The 20,886-nt window shown below is 42.9% G+C and overlaps 1 protein-coding gene across 6 annotated transcripts in view; it reads right to left on the bottom strand.

Moving 5' to 3' along the window:
- Positions 1-20,886, bottom strand: part of INPP5F (inositol polyphosphate-5-phosphatase F) — a 116,469-nt gene that overhangs the window by 79,561 nt on the left and 16,022 nt on the right. For all 6 annotated transcript variants that reach the window (XR_009544624.1, XR_009544625.1, XM_060171176.1 and 3 more), the window contains exon 2: positions 5,960-6,040. Coding sequence is in view for 4 of the 6 variants with exons in the window: in XM_060171176.1 (XP_060027159.1) it covers positions 5,960-6,040 (81 nt within the window). In the remaining 2 variants the exon portion in view is untranslated. The remainder of the gene's footprint in view (positions 1-5,959; positions 6,041-20,886) is intronic.

Raw genomic sequence — 20,886 nt, forward strand, 5'->3', positions numbered from 1 at the left:
CGCATTGTAACATGTGTGCTCAACCAGATGTGCCCCTACCTCTCTCCATTTCTCTCTGTCCTATCCAACAATAACGACATCAATAATAACTACAACAGTAAAACAACAAGGGCAACAAAAGGGAATAAATAAATAATACATTAAAAAAAAAAAGAAACAAGAGAGACACCTGTAGACCTGCTTCACTGCTTGTGAAGGTACCTCCCTGCAGGTGGGGAGCAGGGAGCTCGAACTGTGATCCTTGGTGGATCCTCGCACCTCATACTGTGTGCACTTAACCTGGTGTACCAACGCCCGACCCCTTAATTGTATTTCTACACTGCTGACCAGGGGTGACTTCTGGGTTGTCACTTCCAGATCCAATCCCTCCTGCTCTCACCACTCCTCTTCCAATCCAGAACCCTTGGCCAGGAAGGTCCTCGGTCCAGGCTGGGCCATTCGCACTTCGTTCCCAGGGGTCTGATCTGGTGTTAGCACTCAGCGCTTGGTGATGAATCAATCTCAATGTTTGTAGGAGTAGCAGAGGTTGGTTGGTTGGAGGGTACAGGACACCATGTAAGAGCAGACATGTCGTCCCACAAACACAGAAACAGAGAAAGCCATTGAGAGAAAAATGAGGAGGCAGAAGTGATGGGCAGAAACCACCTGCCCCTCCCCAAAGAAAAAGTAATACTGGGGGGGAGGGCAGGAGGTGGTGCATCTGGCTGAGTGCACACGACACCAGGCACAAGAACCTGGGTTTGAGCCCCACTCCTACCTCGAGCAGGATACTCCACAAGCAGTGAAGTAGGTAGGTCTGCAGGGATCACCGGGAGTGGTGGATTCAAAGTACCCACTGATAACCTAGGCCCACTGATAGGCCTGGTGGCAATTTAAAAAAGAAAAAAGTAGGGAGTTGGGCGGTAGTGCAGCGGATTAAGCGCACGTGGTGCAAAGTGCAAGGACCAGCATAAGGATCCCGGTTCGAGCCCCTGGCTCCCCACCTGCAGGGGAGTCACTTCACAGGCGGTGAAGCAGGAATGCAAGTGTCTGTCTTTCTGTCTTCCCCTCCTCTCTTCATTTCTCTCTGTCCTATCCAACAATAATAAAACAACAAGGGCAACAAAAGGGAATAAATAAATTTTTTTTTTTAAAAAAGTAATATTGGGGGCCAGGTGGTAGCACACCTGGTTAAGTGCACATATTACAGTGCGCAAGGATGCAGGTTCAAGCCCCTGGTCCCCACCTGCAGGGGGAAAGCTTCACAAGTAGTGGAGTAGGGCTATAGGTCTCTCTGTCTCTCTCCCTCACTATCTCCCCCTCCTTTCTCAATTTCTCTTTGTCCCTATTCAATAAATAAATAAAAATTTTTAAATAGTTTAAGAAAAAAAAAGTAATATTGGATCTTATACCATATCTACCTCTTGTTTTTGGCTCCTTGGGCTCCTTATAAGGATGTATGTACGTTTGTGGGTTCAGTATATGACACTGAAAAAAGAAACTAGTTTTGCTCTTGGGGAAATGTGGAAATGTGACTGAAGTTGGAAAGAGAATACTGAATGTTGTTTTTGCATAAAAGGATAGGTTTGTATTTGCAATCAGATGAGTTCTGATACAACAATGACTGAAAACTTATTAGTCACCTTCAGAGATATTATCTCATTTGAGACTTTTATTCCTTTTTTCTTTTTTAGAGATGATCAAGGGCACAGGGAAACTGTGGCTGCCGTGAGCCAGACGGCAGGCATACTCTTCTCCCCTGGGAGGCCCAGCCCACGTTGGCTCTGGGCTTGGTTATATGACTTCCCTGTGCTCACTGAAGTGTGAGCCACCTCAGTGATGTCGCAGAGCCAAGCAAGCCCACACACATCAGGAACTGTCCTCTGTCCCCAGCCTCCACCTGAAAGGATGCTCAGAATACCAAGAGAGAGAGAAGGAGGGAACCTGGAGAGGGGTCTTGAGAGCTGATCTACAAGGAGAGAGCTGCCAAATGCAGGAAAACAGACACACCCAGGCAAAAATGCAGCACGAGTGTTGCCACCAACACAAGAGAAAAGTTGATGGGCTGCTTAATCAAGCCATAGGCCTGGCAGACATGATACATGGATTTCTGGTTTAAGGCATTAGCTCTGGAGCGGCTTGTTCCACAGCAGATGAATGAAGCATGTTCAGTGATTTCCCTGTTCCTCAGAGCTAATGAATAAAGCTCGCATCCAGGTCTCTTGACTGAATCCAGTGATTTATTTGCTGCTTCAAGATGTGACTGGAATTGAAAAAAGAGAACTCAAAGCTTCAGATGCTTCTATTAAATTACAGAAAATGAATCTCAGCTCAGACACCGAGCTGTGAAATTATCCTGTCAGCATATAAATGAATTACAAGTCTATGTATGTGAATGTAGACAGGGAGGAGAGTATTACCTTAGTACTTGCCATGGTTACAGGGTCTAAATGCTTTGTTCTTCTCTTTGAAAAGAATAAAGAAACCCCCAAAGGGGTGGCTGGAGAGCTCAGGGATTGAATACAGGACTCGTGTACCTGAGGTCCTAGAGGCCCCAGATTCAATCCCGACTACCACCATGTGACAGAGCTGCGCTGGGCCATTCTCTGGTCCGCTGTCTGTTTCTTTCATAAAAGTAAGAAAATACAATAAAAAACCAGGGCCAAGGAGATAGGACAAGTGGAAGTACAACAGACTCTCATACCCAAAGCACCAGAGAGTCCAGGTTCAATCCCCAGCATCACTATAAACTAGAGCTGAGCAGTGCTCTGGTAAAAATAACAAAACCTGCCAAAGATACAATATACAATAATGTTCTTGCTAGTTATTTCTAATAGCAAACAAAAGTAAGAAAATTACCCAATGACAGGACAAAGCCCAAATTAGGATAGTCTTATGAATGTGAAAACAAGGAATTAAACTTCCATAGATCAGTCATGATAAATCTCAAAAATATAAAGCTGAAGTGAGGGGGAAGTGAAAAGAAAAACACCAGGGCAGGGGAGATAGCATAATGGTTATGCAAACAGATTCTTATGCTCGAGGCTCCAAAATCCCAGGTTCAGTTCCCTGCACCACCATAAACCAGAGCTGAGCAGTGATCTAGTGCTTCTTTCTGTGTCTCTCTCTCTCTGCATCTCTCTCAAAAATAAAATAAATAAAATACTAAAAAAAGAAAAAGAAAAAACACTGGCAGCATACTACTATCAGTATTTATACACAATCCCCTCAGGTATGAGCCATAATGACAGTGTCTAGTGGTGTATATGTACTGAAGGTAATGATTTTGAATGTTAGATTCTCTCTCTCTCTCTCTCTCTCTCTCACCACGGTTATCGATGGGGCTCGGTGCTGGCACTATGAATCCATCACTCCCAGCAGTCACCCCCCCCCCTTTTTTTTCTTCCTTTCTATCTTTTTTTGTCTCCAGGGTAATTGTTGGGGCTCGATGCCTGCACCATGAATCCACTGCTCCCGGAGGCTATTTTTTTCCCTTTTGTTGCCCTGGTTGTTTTATCGTTGTTGTGGTTATTATTATTGTCGTTATTGATGTTGTCTTCCTTTCTATTTTAATTGATAGAACAGAGAGAAATTGAGAAGGGAGGGAGTAACAGAGAGAGAGGGACAGAGAGAGAAACCTGCAAACCTCCTTCACCACTCGTGAAGCTTCCCCCTGCAGGTGGGGAGCAGGGCTTCGAACCTGGGTCCTTGCACTTGGCAATGTGTGCCCTCAAGCTGGCACACCACTGCCTGGCGGCCACATTAGGTTCTCTTAAGGAAAGAAAGAAAAAATAAGCCCTTAAAGAAAAGCACAATGGGGCTCTAAAGACACTGGTCGGGGTCGGGCCATAGCGCAGCGGGTTAAGCCACATGGTGCAAAGCTCAAGGACCTGATGGAGGACCCCCGTTGGAGCCCCCGGCTCCCCACCTGCAGGGGCGGGCGCTTCACGAGCGGTGAAGCAGGTCTGCAGGTGTCTGTCTTTCTCTCCCCCTCTCTGTCTTCCCCTCCTCTCTCCATTTCTCTCTGTCCTATCCAACAACAATGACAATAAAACAACAAGGGCAACAAAAGGGAATAAATAAATTAAATAAATATTTTAAAAAATTAAATAAAAAAGGGGGAAAAAGGGTGGGGCTACTGTTGAAAATGTAAAACATTAATTCCCCAATAAAGAAATAAAAATTTTATAAAAAAGACACACACACAAAAAAAGGGCAAGCTACATAGGTAACCATACCTCAAATGGCACACAGTAATAATGGTAAAGTCTCCCAAAGATTGCAATTAACATTAAAATTTATACCAAAGGAAAAAAAAATAAAAGCTAGATGTTGAAATATAGTACTTGAAATACTTCACTTACAGCTGGGGTGAGATAGTCTAGTGGTTATGTAAAATGTCTTTCATGCTGGAGGCACCAAAGGTCCCAGGTTCAATTTCCAGCACCACCATAAGCCAGAGCTTAGAGGTGGTCAGGAAAAAATAAACAAACAAATGAATGAATGAATGAATCAAAGAAAGAAGGAAATAATTTACATATGCATTATTAGGACTTTCTGCCTATTTACATAGAACCCCTCTATGCAAATACCTAACAAAACTTCCACTAATCCCTGCCAAGTGAACCACTCTTCTGTCAGTCTGCCTGCTCGGGACAGGGCTCCCGGGAGGGACCTACTAAGAGACCCGTACCCTTCCACGGCCATACTAAGAGACCCGTACCCTTCCACGGCCAGAGCTGACTGTATTGGGACTAGACAGCTGACCCCACGTGCACCAGCCATGGACCAACCATTCCAGACTCCTTCTACCATCCTCTCTCTTGAAGTCAGAGCACTTCCCACAGTTAACACTTTCTGTCTGTCATCCCTTCTCAGTTCTAAGTTCCATGAAGGTGGGAACTGGTCCGTATATGTTCCCTATTGGGTCCTATCGACTACCTCAACTCCTGACACGCAGCAGACATTCAAGAAAACATTAATTGATTTTAATGAAGAAATGCTATTTTGTATTTTATTTATCTTGGAGACAGAGAGAAATCAAGAGGGAAGTGGGAGATGGTGAGAGGGAGAGAGAGAGAGAGACCCACAATACTGCTTCACCAGTTGTGAAGCATTCCCCCTGCAGGTAGGGACTGCGGGCTTGAACCCAGATCCATGTGCACTGTTATACATGTGCTCAACCAGGTAGATACACCACCACCTGGCCCCAAGGAAATGTTATTATTTTGTTATTATTACTATTTTACCAGAGCACGGCTCAGTTCTGGCTAATGGTGGTGCAGGGGATCGAACCTTAGAATTTGGAGCCTCAGGCATTAGAGTTTCTTTGCATAACCATTATGCTATCCACCCCCAACCGAATATGTTATTTTTAAAAAATATCTTTTATTAATTAACTTATTTTTTTCATCAGAGACAGAGAGAAATTGAGAGGGAAGGGGGTAGAGAGGGAGAGACAGACAGATATCTGTAGCACTGCTCCACTGCTCATGAAGCTTTCCCTTTACAGATGGGGACTGAGGGCTCAAACCTGAATCCTTGCACATGATGATGCATGCACTCAGCCAGGCGTGCCACCACCCGGCCCCAGAAAATGTCATTTTATAAAACCAAGAATGGCTGGTGTTACAGAGACCAGGACCAGTAAATGCTGGGGAGGCTGCGCAGTGTGTCCTGTGGGCAGGAATGTGAACTGGTGCAGCCCCTGTGGAAAACAGCGTGGAAATTTCACGAAAACAGGGTAAGAATAGACCTGTCACGCTAGGATTTTTAAAGAGAAAGAAAGGAGTGCAATGTTCTATCTCCCTTTCTTTAAAGTTTTACACTTACTTCATGAAACTTATGTGGACACATACCCACTTCATGAAGACCCAAACTTAAGGCAAAGGAATCAGAATCTACATCTGTCTTCACAGAAGTAAACACGAGAGAATGTCACACTCAATTTGACAACCTTAAGGAATCTACAGAAACATACCTGAGTGAAGTTGAATCTTGCCAATAACACCTTCTACCAGCCCCAAGCAAATAGGATTCCAGGCAAGAAGCAGGTCAGTAGCTAAAAGAAAATGAGGAGTCATGAAAAAATATTCCTCAGAAGACATCATAAGCACCTTTAGCAGTTTATTAAAAACAGATCTGCATCCCCAAAATATATCAGTTGGAAACACCCGGACCTGAACATGTGACTAAGAAGCAATGTGAAGTAGCATTCAGTCTGAGGGCTGGGGGGCCTGGCAGTGGGCACCAGGTTAAGCGCACATAGTATGAAACACAAAGACCCATGCAAGGATCCCGGTTGGATCCCCCAGCTCCCCACCTGCAGGGGGGTTGCTTCATAAGCGGTGAAGCAGATCTGCAGGTATCTATCTTTCTCTCTCCCTATCTTCCTCTCCTCTCTCAATTTCTCTCTGTCCTATCCAATGGAAAAAAAAAATCTGAGGGCTGAATTAAGTCTGCTAAGAGGACAGATGTAGGGAGAGAAGTGAGATTCTGAAACTCTTCTCAGATGAGAGGGGGCACTGTGGCCCTAGCAGCGGAGGAGAGAGGCTGGCACACTACAGGGGAGATGAGGGAGGGAGGGAGAGACTCCCCACCCCCACCCCATGTTCCAGAAACTACTGTAGTGAGCTTACAGTCTGGGAAATACCCTTTCCTCAAGGAGCTCCTACCAAGGACACAGGGGCAGTTGTTCCTTTATGTGACTTTTTTTTTTCTTTTTTAAGTTTTCTTTCTTTCTTTATTTATTTTAATTTCTTTATTGGGGAATTAATGTTTTACATTCGACAATAAAGACAATAGTTTATATATGCATAACATTTCCCAGTTTTTCATATAACAATACAGCTCCTACTGGGTCCTCTGTCACTCTTTCTGGACCTGTATTCTCCCAACCCCCCCGCAACCCACACCAGAGTCTTTTACTTTGGTGCAAAACACCAGTTCCAGTTCAGGTTCTACTTGAGTTTTCTCTTCTGATCTTGTTTTTCAACTTCTGCCTGAGAGTGAGATCATCCCATATTCATCCTTCTGTTTCTGACTTATTTCACTCAACATGAATTTTTCAAGGTCCATCCAAGATCAGCTGAAAACGGTGAAGTCAACATGTTTTACAGCTGAGTAGTATTCCATTGTGTATATAGACCACAACTTGCTCAGCCACTCATCTGTTGTTGGACACCTGGGTTGCTTCCAGGTTTTGGCTATTACAAATTGTGCTGCTAAGAACATATGTGTACACAGATCTTTTTGGATGGGTGTGTTGGGTTCCTTAGGATATATTCCCAGGAGAGTAATTACAGGGTCATAGGGTAGGTCCATTTCTAGCCTTCTGAGAGTTCTCCAGACTGTTCTCCACAGAGGTTGGACCAATTGACATTCCCACCAGCAGTGCAGGAGGGTTCCTTTGACCCCACACCCTCTCCAGCATTTGTTGCTGTTACCTTTTCTGATGTCTGACATTCTCACAGGAGTAAAGTGGTATCTCATTGTTGTCTGACAACCAGAGACTTGGAGCATTTTTTCATGTGTTTCTCGGCCTTTTGGATCTCTTCTGTGGTGAATATTCTGTCCCTGTCCTCTCCATATTTTTGGATGGGGTCATTAGTTTTCTTGTTGTTGGATTTGGCAAGCTCTTTATATATTTTGGTCATTAAACTCTTGTCTGATATATGGCATGTAAAGATCTTCTCCCATTCTGTGAGGGGTCTCTTGGTTTGGGTAGTGGTTTCTTTTGCTGTGCAAAAGCTTTTAATTTGATGTAGTCCCATAGATTTGGATTTGTTTCATTGAAGATGTCTTTAAAATTTACGTGGAAAAGAGTTCTGTCAATATTTTCCTCTAAGTGTCTGATCCTTTATGTGACTTTCATGGCAAAATCAGGAAGAACAATTTCTGTTTATTGAGAGCCTACTGTGCCAGGCATCCCAATCAGCCTCTGCTCGGCACCATGCTGCCACATCGCCTCCCTCTGGAACTAGCCGGCAAGACAGTACTTACACTTTAAATAAGCTGTACTCCCACTATAAAGGCAGGGCTGTGAAAAACTGAAAACGTACATGGGGCACTTGGGGGTGGGAGTAGGGGTGGGGGGTGGCCGGGCGGCGGTGCACCAGGTTAACCGCATGTGGTGCGAAGCACAAGGACCCACATAAGGATCAGGGTCGGAGCCCCCGCGCCCCCACCTGCGGGGGGGGGGGGGGGGGGCGTTTCACAATCAGTGAAGCAGGTCTGCAGGTGTCTGTCTTTCTCTCCCCCTCTGGATCTTTCCCTCCTCTCTCAATTTCTCTGTTCTATCCAAAAAAATCAGGAAAAAAAAAAAAGGCCTCCAGGAGCAGTGGATTCTCCGTGCAGATGGAGCCCCAGTGATAACCCTAGAGGCAAAAACAAACAAAAACAGCTTAAGTGGCTCAGGGGGTAGAGCACTTGCTCCACGCGTGAGGGCCTGGGTTCAATACCTGGCACCACAGCAGAGCGTCGTGGACAGCATGGAGCTTGAGGTCAGGGGTTGTTCCATGTGGTGCTTTGTGCCTGTTTCTCTCCATCATTGTTTCTCCCTCTCTGGGTCTCTCCGTAAAGAAGTAATGGGCTACAGATTGAGTTAGGAGGCAGGTCAGCAGTTCTGTGCATACACAGAGCTCTGGGTTCATTTCTTGGCACATACAAGAACTGGAAAGACTTCCGGAGGCGGAGCTACGAGCAGCAGAGCGCTTTCTCTCCTCTCCTCTCCTCTCCTCTCCTCTCCTCTCCTCTCCTCTCCTCTCCTCTCCTCTCCTCTCCTCTCCTCCATCAACTAGGAATACCAAAGGATACCACCCGGGACCTAAACAAGACAGGACTAGAATGACCACAGGAACCCAGTAAATCACCAGTGAGTACAAACACATGTGGCTGGTGACAGAGAGGAGAGAGGAGCCTAAGGAGAGATTAAGTGACTGCTAACAGTTCAGCAGTTTATCAATTGAGACACCACCTCCAATCTGCTCCACCAACAAGGGGACAGCTGAAGGGAGGAGAGGACTCCCCAGAGACTCACCAAGTGCAACTCTGAGTCTCCATTGCTACTACCCTCAGAATCTGGAGCAGCAACAGGGAGGGACACCAGGGGACAGAGATCTAACCGGGGAAACTCAGGAGAAGACCTATACCTCAGTGGCATAGCTGAGGGGCTGTGAAAGTCTCTTTGCATAACCACTGGATTGTCTCTGCCACACCCTGCTTTATCTCTTGGTCAGGAGTCACTGATTAAGCTAAGAAGCCTACTGATAGTTTAAAAGCCCTCAGGCTCCCATAGCCTACAGGGAAGAAAAAAAAAAGAGAGGCTTTTAAACCACTGAGCTCCAACTCAGGGATTGAAACTACTCTTCTTCTTCTAGCGTTTGCCCTTCTTCCGTAGCCAGTCAACAGCATCAGGTTGAGCCTGATGTAAAGTTTCGACTTCTACCACTGTGAACCCTTAAATTAACTTACTTAGACACAATTCAATCCAGGCAACAGTGATCAATAATTTGAAAAGTACTGATAAAGGGAACTCATAACATAATATATAAAATGGTTAAAGCAACAAGAAAAAATATTGGAGAATCGAACCAGGACAAGAGTCCAGCTAAAAGTCCTCCAGAGGGTGAAGAACAAAACAACGAGTTCAACATCCAAACATTAGCTAAGGAAATAATAACAGGAGTGAGTAAAGAATTTGAAAAAATTGTAATCAGAAATGCAGGACCAACAAATGAAAATATGGAAGAAAATACTAATTATCTCATGGTTATTAGAGAGCTGAAAGCTGAAATCGCTGAGCTAAGAATGCAACTAGCTGAACACGCTAAAACAGTATCAGAGCAGGGCAACAAAATAGATGAACTCCAGAAAGCAGTAGAGGGCAGAGAGAATAGAATCAATGAGGCTGAAGACAGAATTAGCAAGATTGAGGATGAATTAGAGACAACTAAAAAAGAAGTAAGAGATCTCAAAAAGAGATTAAGAGATGCTGAAAACAACAACAGAATCCTATAGGATGACTTCAAAAGAAACAATATACGCATTATTGGCATACCAGAGGAAGGAAGAGAAAGAGAGGAAGAAAGCATTTTCCAGGCCATAATAGCTGAAAATTTCTCTGGTCTAGACAACATCAAAGACATAAAGATTCAAGAAGCCCAGATGGTCCCAAACAGAATTAACCCAGACCTAAAGACACCAAGACATATCATACTTAGAATGGAAAGGAATAAGGATAAAGAAAGGATCCTGAAGGCTGCAAGAGAAAAGCAAAGAGTCACCTACAAAGGAAAACCCATAAGATTAGCAGCAGACTTCTCCATACAAACACTACAGGCCAGAAGAGAATGGCAAGATATCTATCGAGTGCTCAATGAGAAAGGCTTTCAGCCAAGAATACTATATCCTGCTAGACTGTCATTCAGACTAGATGGAAGCATCAAAACCTTCTCAGACAAGCAACAGTTGAAGGAAGCAACCATCACCAAGCCTGCCCTGAAAGAAGTTCTGAAAGGTCTCCTATAAACAACCAGACCACCACAAATAGGACATATATCAAAACACTCTAAAACTCTACAAGAATGGCGTTAAAATATCTTCAATCTTTGATATCAATAAATGTCAATGGCCTGAATTCACCTATTAAAAGACACAGAGTAGGAAGATGGATCAGAAAACACAACCCAACAATATGTTGTCTACAGGAAACTCACCTAACTCAACAAGACAAACACAGACTTAAAGTGAAAGGATGGAAAACTATCATACAAGCCAATGGCCCACAAAAAAGGGCAGGAACAGCTATTCTCATATCTGACATGATAGAATTTAAAATAGATAAGATTAAAAAGATAGGAATGGACACTACTTAATGCTCAGAGGATCAGTCAATCAAGAGGACTTAACAATTATCAACATCTATGCACCCAATGAGAAGCCATCTAAATACATCAAACTTCTACTGAAAGAGCTACAGCAATATATTAACAGTAACACAATCATAGTAGGGGACTTCAACACCCCACTCTCTCAACTTGACAGATCATCCAGGCAAAAAATTAATAAAGACATAAGGGAGCTAAATAAAGAGATAGATAAACTAGAACTATTGGACATTTTCAGAGTCATTCATCCCAAGAAACTGGAATACACATTTTACTCAAATCCACATGGGTCATTCTCAAGGATAAACCATATGTTAGGAAACAAAGACAGCATCAGCCAATTCAAGAGCATTGAAATCATCCCAAGCATCTTCTCAGACCACAGTGGAATTAAACTAACACTTAACAATCAACAAAAGATTAGTAACAGTACCAAAATGTGGAAGCTCAACAGCACACTTCTTAACAACTTCTGGGTCAAAGAGGAAATCAAGGAAGAAATCAAAATGTTTCGAGAGTTCAATGAAAATGAAGACACAAGCTATCAAAATATTTGGGACACAGTTAAAGCAGTCCTAAGAGGGAAGTTCATAGCTATACAAGCACACATTAGGAAACAAGAAAAAGCACAAATAAACAACCTGATGCACATCTTAAAGACCTAGAAGAAGAACAACAAAGGAACCCTAAAGCAACCAGAAGGACAGAAATCACTAAAGTTAGGGCAGAAATAAATAACACTGAAAATAGGAAAACCATACAAAAGATCAACGAAAGTAAATGTTGGTTCTTTGAAAGAGTAAACAAAATCGACAAACCTTTAGCTAGACTCACAAAACAAAAAAGGGAGAAGACGCAAATAAATCGAATAGTAAATGAAAGAGGAGATATCACAACAGACACCGCAGAAATTCAACATACCATGCAAGGCTTCTATGAACAACTATATGCCACCAAGCTAGAGAACCTGGAAGAAATGGACGATTTCCTAGATACCTACCAACTTCCAAAACTAAGTAAAGAGGAAGTGGATAACATGAGCAGGCCCATCACAGCTAATGAAATTGAAACAGTTACCAAAAATCTCCCCAAAAAATAAAAGTCCTGGGCCAGATGGTTTTACAAATGAATTCTTTTTTTAAAAAAATATTTATTTATTTATTTATTTATTTATTTTTGCCCTTGTTGTTTTATTGTTGTAGTCATTATCGTTGTTGTTACTGATGCCTTCGTTGTTGGATAGGACAGAGAGAAATGCAGAGAGGAGGGGGAGACAGGGAGAGAGAAACATAGACACCTGCAGACCTGCTTCACCGCTTGTGAAGCGACTCCCCTGCAGGTGGAGAGCCAGGGGCTTGAACCGAGACCCTTATGCCGGTCCTTGTGCTTTGTGCCACCTGTGCTTAACTGCTGCGCTACCTCCCGACTCCCTTTACAAATGAATTCTACAAAACCTTCAAAGAAGAACTAATACCTCTACTTTTAAAAGTCTTCCAGAAGATTGAAGACACTGGAATACTCCCTGCCAGCTTCTATGAAGCCAATATCACCCTGATACCAAAAGCAGACAGGGACACAACCAAAAAATAAAACTACAGACCAATATCTCTGATGAACATAGATGCAAAAATATTGAACACAATTCTAGCCAACCGGATACAGCAGTATATCAAAAAGATTGTTCATCATGACCAAGTGGGGTTTATCCCAGGCATGCAAGGTTGGTTTAATATACGTAAATCAATCAGTGTGATCCACCACATCAACAAAAGCAAGACCAAAAACCACATGGTCATATCAATAGATGCAGAGACAGCCTTTGACAAAATACAACATCCCTTTATGATCAAAACACTACAAAAAATGGGAATAGATGGAAAATTCCTCAAGATAGTGGGGTCTATATATAGCAAACCTACAGCCAACATCATACTCAATGGTGAAAAACTGGAAGCATTTCCACTCAGATCCGGTACTAGACAGGGCTGCCCACTATCACCATTACTATTCAACACAGTGTTGGAAGTTCTTGCCATAGCAATCAGGCAGGAGCAAGGAATTCAAGGCATACAGATTGGAAGAGAAGAAGTCAAACTCTCCTTATTTGCAGATGACATGATAGTATACATGGAAAAACCTAAGGAATCCAGCAAGAAGCTTTTGGAAATCATCAGGCAATACAGTAAGGTGTCAGGCTATAAAATTAACATTCAAAAGTCAGTGGCATTCCTCTATGCAAACACTAAGTTAGAAGAAATTGAAATCCAGAAATCAATTCCTTTTACTATAGCAATAAAAATAATAAAATATCTAGGAGTAAACCTAACCAAAGAAGTGAAAGACTTGTATACTGAAAATTATGAGTCACTACTTAAAGAAATTGAAAAAGACACAAAGAAGTGGAAAGATATTCCATGTTCATGGGTTGGAAGAATTAACATCATCAAAATGAATATATTACCCAGAGCCATCTACAAATTTAATGCTATCCCCATCAAGATCCCAAGCACATTTTTTTGGAAAATAGAAAAAATGCTACATATGTTTATCTGGAACCAGAAAAGACCTAGAATTGCCAAAACAGTCTTGAGAAAAAAGAACAGAACTGGAGGCATCACACTCCCAGATCTCAAACTGTACTATAGGGCCACTGTCATCAAAACTGCTTGTTATTGGAACATGTATAGACACACTGACCAGTGGAATAGAATTGAGAGCCCAGAAATGAGGCCCCACACCTATGTACATCTAATCTTTGACAAACGGGCCCAGACTATTACATGGGGAAAGCAGAGTCTCTTCAACAAATGGTGTTGGAAACAATGGCTTGAAACATGCAGAAGAATGAAACTGAATCACTGTATTTCACCAAATACAAAAGTAAATTCCAAGTGGATCAAGGACTTGGATGTTAGACCACAAACTATCAAATACTTAGAGGAAAATATTGGCAGGACTCTTTTCCACATAAATTTTAAAGACATTTTCAATGAAACGAATCCAATTACAAAGAAGACTAAGGCAAGTATAAACCTATGGGACTACATCAAATTAAAAAGCTTCTTCACAGCAAAAGAAACCACTACCCAAACCAAGAGACCCCTCACAGAATGGGAAAAGATCTTTACATGCCATACATCAGATAAGCGTTTAATAACCAACATATATAAAGAGCTTGCCAGACTCAACAACAAGACAACAAATAACCCCATCCAAAAATGGGGGGAGGACTTGGACAGAATATTCACCACAGAAGAGATCCAAAAGGCCGAGAAACACATGAAAAAATGCTCCAAGTCTCTGATTGTCAGAGAAATGCAAATAAAGACAACAATGAGATATCACTTCACTCCGGTGAGAATGTCATACATCAGAAAAGGTAACAGCAGCAAATGCTGGAGAGGTTGTGGGGTCAAAGGAACCCTCCTGCACTGCTGGTGGGAATGTCAATGGGACCACCTCCTGTGAAGAGCAGTCTGGAGAACTCTCAGAAGGCTAGAAATGGACCTACGCTATGACCCTGCAATTCCTCTTCTGAGGATATATCCTAAGGAACCCAACACACCCATCCAAAAAGATCTGTGTACACATATGTTCTTAGCAGCACAATTTGTAATAGCCAAAACCTGGAAGCAACCCAGGTGTCCAACAACAGATGAGTGGCTGAGCAAGTTGTGGTATATATACACAATGGAATACTACTCAGCTGTAAAAAATGTTGACTTCACCGTTTTCAGCAGATTCAAAGGAGGTCTCGAAACTTTACATCAGGCTCAACCTGACACTGTTGACTGGCTACGAAAGAAGGCAAACGCTAGAAGAAGAAGAAGCTGATCTTGGATGGACCTTGAAAAAATCATGTTGAGTGAAATAAGTCAGAAACAGAAGGATGAATATGGGATGATCTCACTCTCAGGCAGAAGTTGAAAACAAGACCAGAAAAGAAAACACAAGTAGAACCTGAACTGGAATTGGCATATTTCACCAAAGTAAAAGACTCTGGGGTGGGTGGGTGGGGAGAATACAGGTCCATGAAGGATGATAAATGACATAGTGGGGGTTGTATTGTTAAATGGGAATCTGGGGAATGTTATGCATGTACAAACTATTGTATTTACTGTTGAATGTAAAACATTAATTCCCCAATAAAGAAATAAATTTAAAAAAAATTCCCCAATAAAGAAATAAATTTTAAAAAAAGAAACAAAGGCAACAAAAGAGAATAAATAAATATTAAAAAAAGAAAGAAAGAAAGAGTGGACTGGTGGCTGCCAGAGACTGGAAGTGCAAGGCAAACAGGGAGATAATGGGGCAAAAGATATAAACTATCAGTTAAAAGATGAATAAACTCTGGGAACCTAATGCCCAGTAAAGTGACTATAGTTAACAACGTGATTACAGATTTTACAATTTTAAAGAGAGTTGTTACACCACAGTTACAAAAAGAAACAAACCTACTTATTTGAGGTGATGAATCCGTGTAGCAAATCATGTTGTACACCTAAAATGTACGTATATATCAATTATATCTCAATAAAATTGAGATATATTATATGTCAATAAAATTGGAGAAACAAACAAAAGCCTATATGGTCGTTTTACTTTTGAACATAGATGTAGAATCGCAAACCAAATATTAGCGAACTGAATCCAAGGTCATTTTACAAAAGTACCACGATCAAAAAGGTAAGAATACAAAGAGGGAAAGTCTTATGGTGGAAAACACATTTGGTAAACATCCAAAACTACTTATAATTCAAACAGACAAAAACTCTTAGCAAACTAAGACTCAAAACAGGATACTGTTTATATCTGAAAGTCATGTGTATTTAAAAGAAAAAAAAGAACTGGAAACATCGCTTCCCACCCTAGCACTCAGGGAGATGTTCTTTTTCTTTTCTGTTTTTCTTTTTAAATTTTTTTTCTTTCTTTCTTTATTGGATAGAGACAGCCAGAAATTGAGAGAGAAGGGGATGATAGGGAGAGAGACAGAGAGACACCCGCAGCCCTGCTTCACCACTTGCAAAACTCTCCCGCTGCAGGTGGGGACCGGGGGCTCGAACCCGGGTCCTTGTGCATTGTAACACATGTGCTCATCTAGGAGCGCCACCACTCGGCCCCTTCTTTTTTTTTTTTTTAACCAGAGCGCTGTTCAGCTCTGGCTTATGCTGGTGCAGGGGACTGAATTTGGGACTTTGGAGCCTCAGGTCTTAGTGTCTTTGTATAACCATTATGCTATCTACCCTGCCCCCAAGAAGTTCTAAGTGTGTGTGAGTGTATGTGTATGGTGCCAGGGACACACACACACAATTTCACTGCTTGCGGGTCATATTTTCATCCCAATAGAGAGACAGGGTGAGAGGGAGAGATACCACGGTATTGGAACTTCTCCCAGCAACACAGCACCCCCCCCATGAGGGAGCCAGGACTTGAACCCTGGTCCTCATAAATAGGCAAGTGAGTGCTCTACAGGGCAAGCAACCTCCCAGCTCCAGGTTATACAAGGATTTTAACATAATTTTTATATTTTTTTCATGTTTATACTTAAAATGGTCCTTATCCAATATCAGTGAGTTTTTATTCACCCTCTATGATTTTTAAAAAATATTTACTTATTAACACAAGAAAGAAACACGCAGACAGAGAGAACCAGAGTACCACTCTGGCAAGGTAGTGCCAAAGATTGAACCTGGGATCTCTCTCTCTCTCTCTCTCTCTCTCTTTAAGATTTTATTTATGTATTCATGAGAAAGATAGGAGGAGAGAGAAAGAACCAGACAGACATCACTCTGGTACATGTGCTGCCAGGAATTGAACTCAGGACCTCATGCTTGAGAGTCCGATGCTTTATCACTGCTCCACCTCCCAGACCATGAGAATCTCATTTTTACATTCAACACTAAGGCCACTACATCATCTCCCACGCCACTCTCTGTAATAAAAAAAGAAAGAAAGAAAGAGGGGCTGGGGAGACAGCATAATGGTTGTGCAAAAGCATTTCAAGCCTGAGGCTCTGAGGTCCCAGGTTCAATCCCCAGCCTCACCATATGCCAGAACTGAGCAGTGTTCTGGTATCTCTCTCCCTCCCTCTGTATTTACACTTTCTCATTAAAATAATAAACTAAATTTTAAAAAGTCTTTTTATAAAAAAAAAAAGAAAGAAAGAAAGAAAGAGAAAAGAAAAGAGGAAGAAAAAAAAGCTAATTCCACTGGAATTCATGTGCTACTTCGAGAAAAAGACACCCTGATTTCTTTCTAGAGAGGGAAGCAGAGTTCCTGTTATCAGACAAATCAAGGGACACTGAGAGAACTTTGGTCAGAAGAGTTCCAGCTGCCTCTAACTCTCATCCTGACCTCCTGACCTCAGATAAACTACTATAGCTAGAAGATTCTCCTGGATAAGTATCACACGAGCTCCAGAAATATGGAGGAAAAGGATCGGGAAATAGCACCAAGCTTACACAACTCACGCTGTTGCCTGAGGCACGATAGGATCCAGGTTCAGTCCCCAGTACCAACACCAGATAAAAAAGATACAGGGAAAAAAAGATTAAAAGAAAAAAAAAAGGGAGTCGGGCTGTAGCGCAGCGGGTTAAGCGCAGGTGGCGCAAAACACAAGGACCAGCATAAGGATCCCGGTTCGAGCCCCGGCTCCCCACCTGCAGGGGAGTCGCTTCACAGGCGGTGAAGCAGGTCTGCAGGTGTCTATCTTTCTCTCCTCCTCTCTGTCTTCCCCTCCTCTCTCCATTTCTCTCTGTCCTATCCAACAACGATGACATCAATAACAACAAGAATAACTACAACAACAATGAAAAACAACAAGGGCAACAAAAGGGAAAGTAAATCAATCAATAAATAAAAAGTGAACTTCAAGCATAGGAAAAGCAGGAAGAAAAATCACGGAAAGAACGTACAAGAAAGACTATGTCTGGAATCTACCCCTTCCAGAGAGCCGCTTATCACATACCTGCCAGGAACCAGGCGCTGGATGTGATACAAATCAAAGAGTAGGGCCTGCAGGACAGCTCACTTGGATAATGTGCCTGTTTTGCCTTGTGCAAGGCACAGGTTCAAGACTGGCCCCACCACATTGGAGGAAGCTTTGATGCTGTGGGCTTTCCCTCTCTGCTTCTCGCTCTTTATCTCGCTCTTTAATACATAAATAAAATAAAAGAGCAAACACTCTAGAACCGAACATCCATGGGTAGGGCAGGGACTGGAACTGATAAGGGTGGGAAAAGTGAACTGGCACCAAAGGGTGGAGGGACCCGAAGAGCAGAGCAGTCTGTGCTTCCTGGAGATAGTGGCAGGGCAGAAAGACAGAGCCAGACTGGCTGACATACGGAAGAGAGGGAGAGATGGGGGGGCGGGGCGGGGTGGGGGAGGGGCTAGATCCTCACTGCAAGTGTCCTGGCTTGAATGGGCACAGAGCTAGCTTGGTGAGAGGGGCTGGCAGTGGGTGAAGGCGGAGAGGAACATGAGACAGCTCAAAGGACCAGAGAAGAGTGGCTGAAAGATGACAGTGACACGTCTGCTCTCTCCCGGGGGATAGCGGGAGGTGAGGAGGGGGGGAGAGGCAGACGCGGGCAAAGAGAAAGAATGAGGCTGAAACAACAAGCAGAGTGCGACCCCAGCTGGAGAAGACGGCAGCTGAGAATTCCGTAGTGCCACCTTTTGGAATTTCTGGCATGTAGAACCTTGCGAGCACATCAGCCATTCCAGAACACAAGCAGTGAAGCGGTACAGCAGGTTATCTCTCTCTTTCCCACTCTCTCACTCTCTCTTTCCCAGTCTCTCTCCCCTTTTTGCCCAATTTCTCTCTGTCTCTATCACAGTAATAAAAGAAAAATGTAAAAGGCCAAAATCTTAAAAAAAAAAATTAAAAGGAAAAAAAAAGAAGCTGAAGAAACCAAATTGATAGGCGTAACCTCAGAAAGGAAGGACACCAAGATTTTTTTTTTCTTTTTTCTAGTCAGGAAAAAGAGATGCAAGGCTAGATAGAGAAATGGAGACGAGCAGCAGAGAAAGTACTGGAAGACCTTGACTCAGTGACCGTGGAGGTCAGGCCTCTCTGCTTTAGCAGGAACAGAGGAACAGGGAGCAGCAGGAGCCGGGCAGAGGGGTCCAGGATAGAGCATGTTAAGGGACTGTGTGTTGTGTACTTGAAAAGCACTTAAGGGTGTTATTAGTCAGGCATGGAATCAACTTCATATGATGCCACCAGCATTAACAGCAATGAAACAGAATAGAGAAACAGAAAAACTGCACTGGGCCCCACCCCACTAGAGAAAGATAGAAAGAGGCTGGGGTATGGATCGGCCTGCCAATGTCCATGTCCAGCGGAGAAACAATTACAGAAGCCAAAACTCCAACCTTCTGCACCCCAAAAAGAATTTTGGTCCATACTTCCAAAGGTCAGGGCTCTGAATCCCAGTTCCACCAGGACCTTTGGGTTTGTCACCAACAATCTTGTTTTTGTACCATCACAGAAAGGGAAGCGAATCTGGATAATAACAGAAGAAGCCAGGTGTGGTTTCCCTTATCAGAGAAAAGAGAAGAAAAGGACAGTCGGGAGTGCTAATAGGTATAGGTGTGACTTAGGAAGTGAAGGCAGGAACACAGAAAAAAATGCCCCCCCAATAGATAGAGATAGAGATAGTCAGTCCATATCTGTGACCATGAGAATACTACCCATTTCCACTGGAGGGGATGAGGACAGAGCTCTGGTGGGGGGGAACCATATGGAATTAGACCTCTATTATATTATAATTTTGTAAATAAAAAACTGCATTGGGTAAGGAGAGTTGTTTTTGTGAAACTTGCTCCCAGTGTATATACACATATGCATATATACAACTCAATGTGTGTGTTCGCCAGGCCGTGATTTTTTAAAAATATATTTATTTATTATTCCCTTTTGCTGCCCTTGTTGTTTTATTGTTGTAGTTATTATTGATGTTGTTGTTGTTGGATAGAACAGAGAGAAATGGAGAGAAGAGGGGAGGTAGAGGGGGGAGAGAAAAAGAGACGCCTGCAGACCTGTTTCACTGCTTATGAAGTGACCTCCCTGCAGGTGGGGAGCCAGGGCTCCAACCGTGATCCTTACGCTGGTCCTGGCACTTTGTGCCGCGTGCGCTTAACCCGCTGCGCTACTGCCCGACTCCCATGATCTTAAGTTCCTATTGTGGACCTCAGACATGTGAATACGCTGTCTGACTTTGGCATGAGGGCTCAGTATGTCAACCTTGTAAGTGATTTTGTTCAACTTGCTATGCTAATTTTTTATTACTTAATCAAACAGTACTTTTGTTTAAAAAAAAAGTGAGAGTGGGTCAGGGAGAATGTATAATAGTTATGCAAAATGACTTCCCGGCCTGAGGCAGGTTTAATCCCCAGCACCTGCATAAACCAGAGCTGTGTAGGTCTTTGGTAAACAAGCAAGCCAGAGAGAGAGAGAGAGAGAGAGGTGTCACCACTCCAGCTCAGGAGGCATGGTGCCCCACCAGGTGAGTACTCTCCTAGTCAGAGCCTAATAGTTTCTGAGAGATGACTTACTATGTAAACTTATCACGGTTTACATGAATTCTCAACATTTTCCTTCTTAATATCTGCACTATATATTGGGTTGTTGAAAAAGTCATAGTGTATTTTTCTATGTCCTTCTATGCAAAAATGCACCATGGCTTTTCTGACAGCCCAACCATTTAAAAAAATATTTATTTATTTATTTATTTATTTCCTTTTGTTGCCCTTGTAGTTATTATTGTTGTTATTGATGTCGTCGTTGTTGGACAGGACAGAAAGAAATGGAGAGAGGAGGGGAAGACAGAGAGGTGGGGGGCCTGGGGGATCAAACCGGGATCCTTACACTGGTCCTTGCACTTTGCACCACTGGCGCTTAACCTGCTGCGCTACTGCCCGACTCCCCTAGCCCAACCATTTTTAATTCTTTTATTTTTTTTCTCTTGTCACCCTTGGGCCTTCACTGTTCGTGATGAATTTTTCAGGTAATGAGACAGAG

This window comes from Erinaceus europaeus, chromosome 14 (assembly GCF_950295315.1).
Source record: "Erinaceus europaeus chromosome 14, mEriEur2.1, whole genome shotgun sequence".
Classification (NCBI taxonomy): Eukaryota; Metazoa; Chordata; class Mammalia; order Eulipotyphla; family Erinaceidae; genus Erinaceus; species Erinaceus europaeus.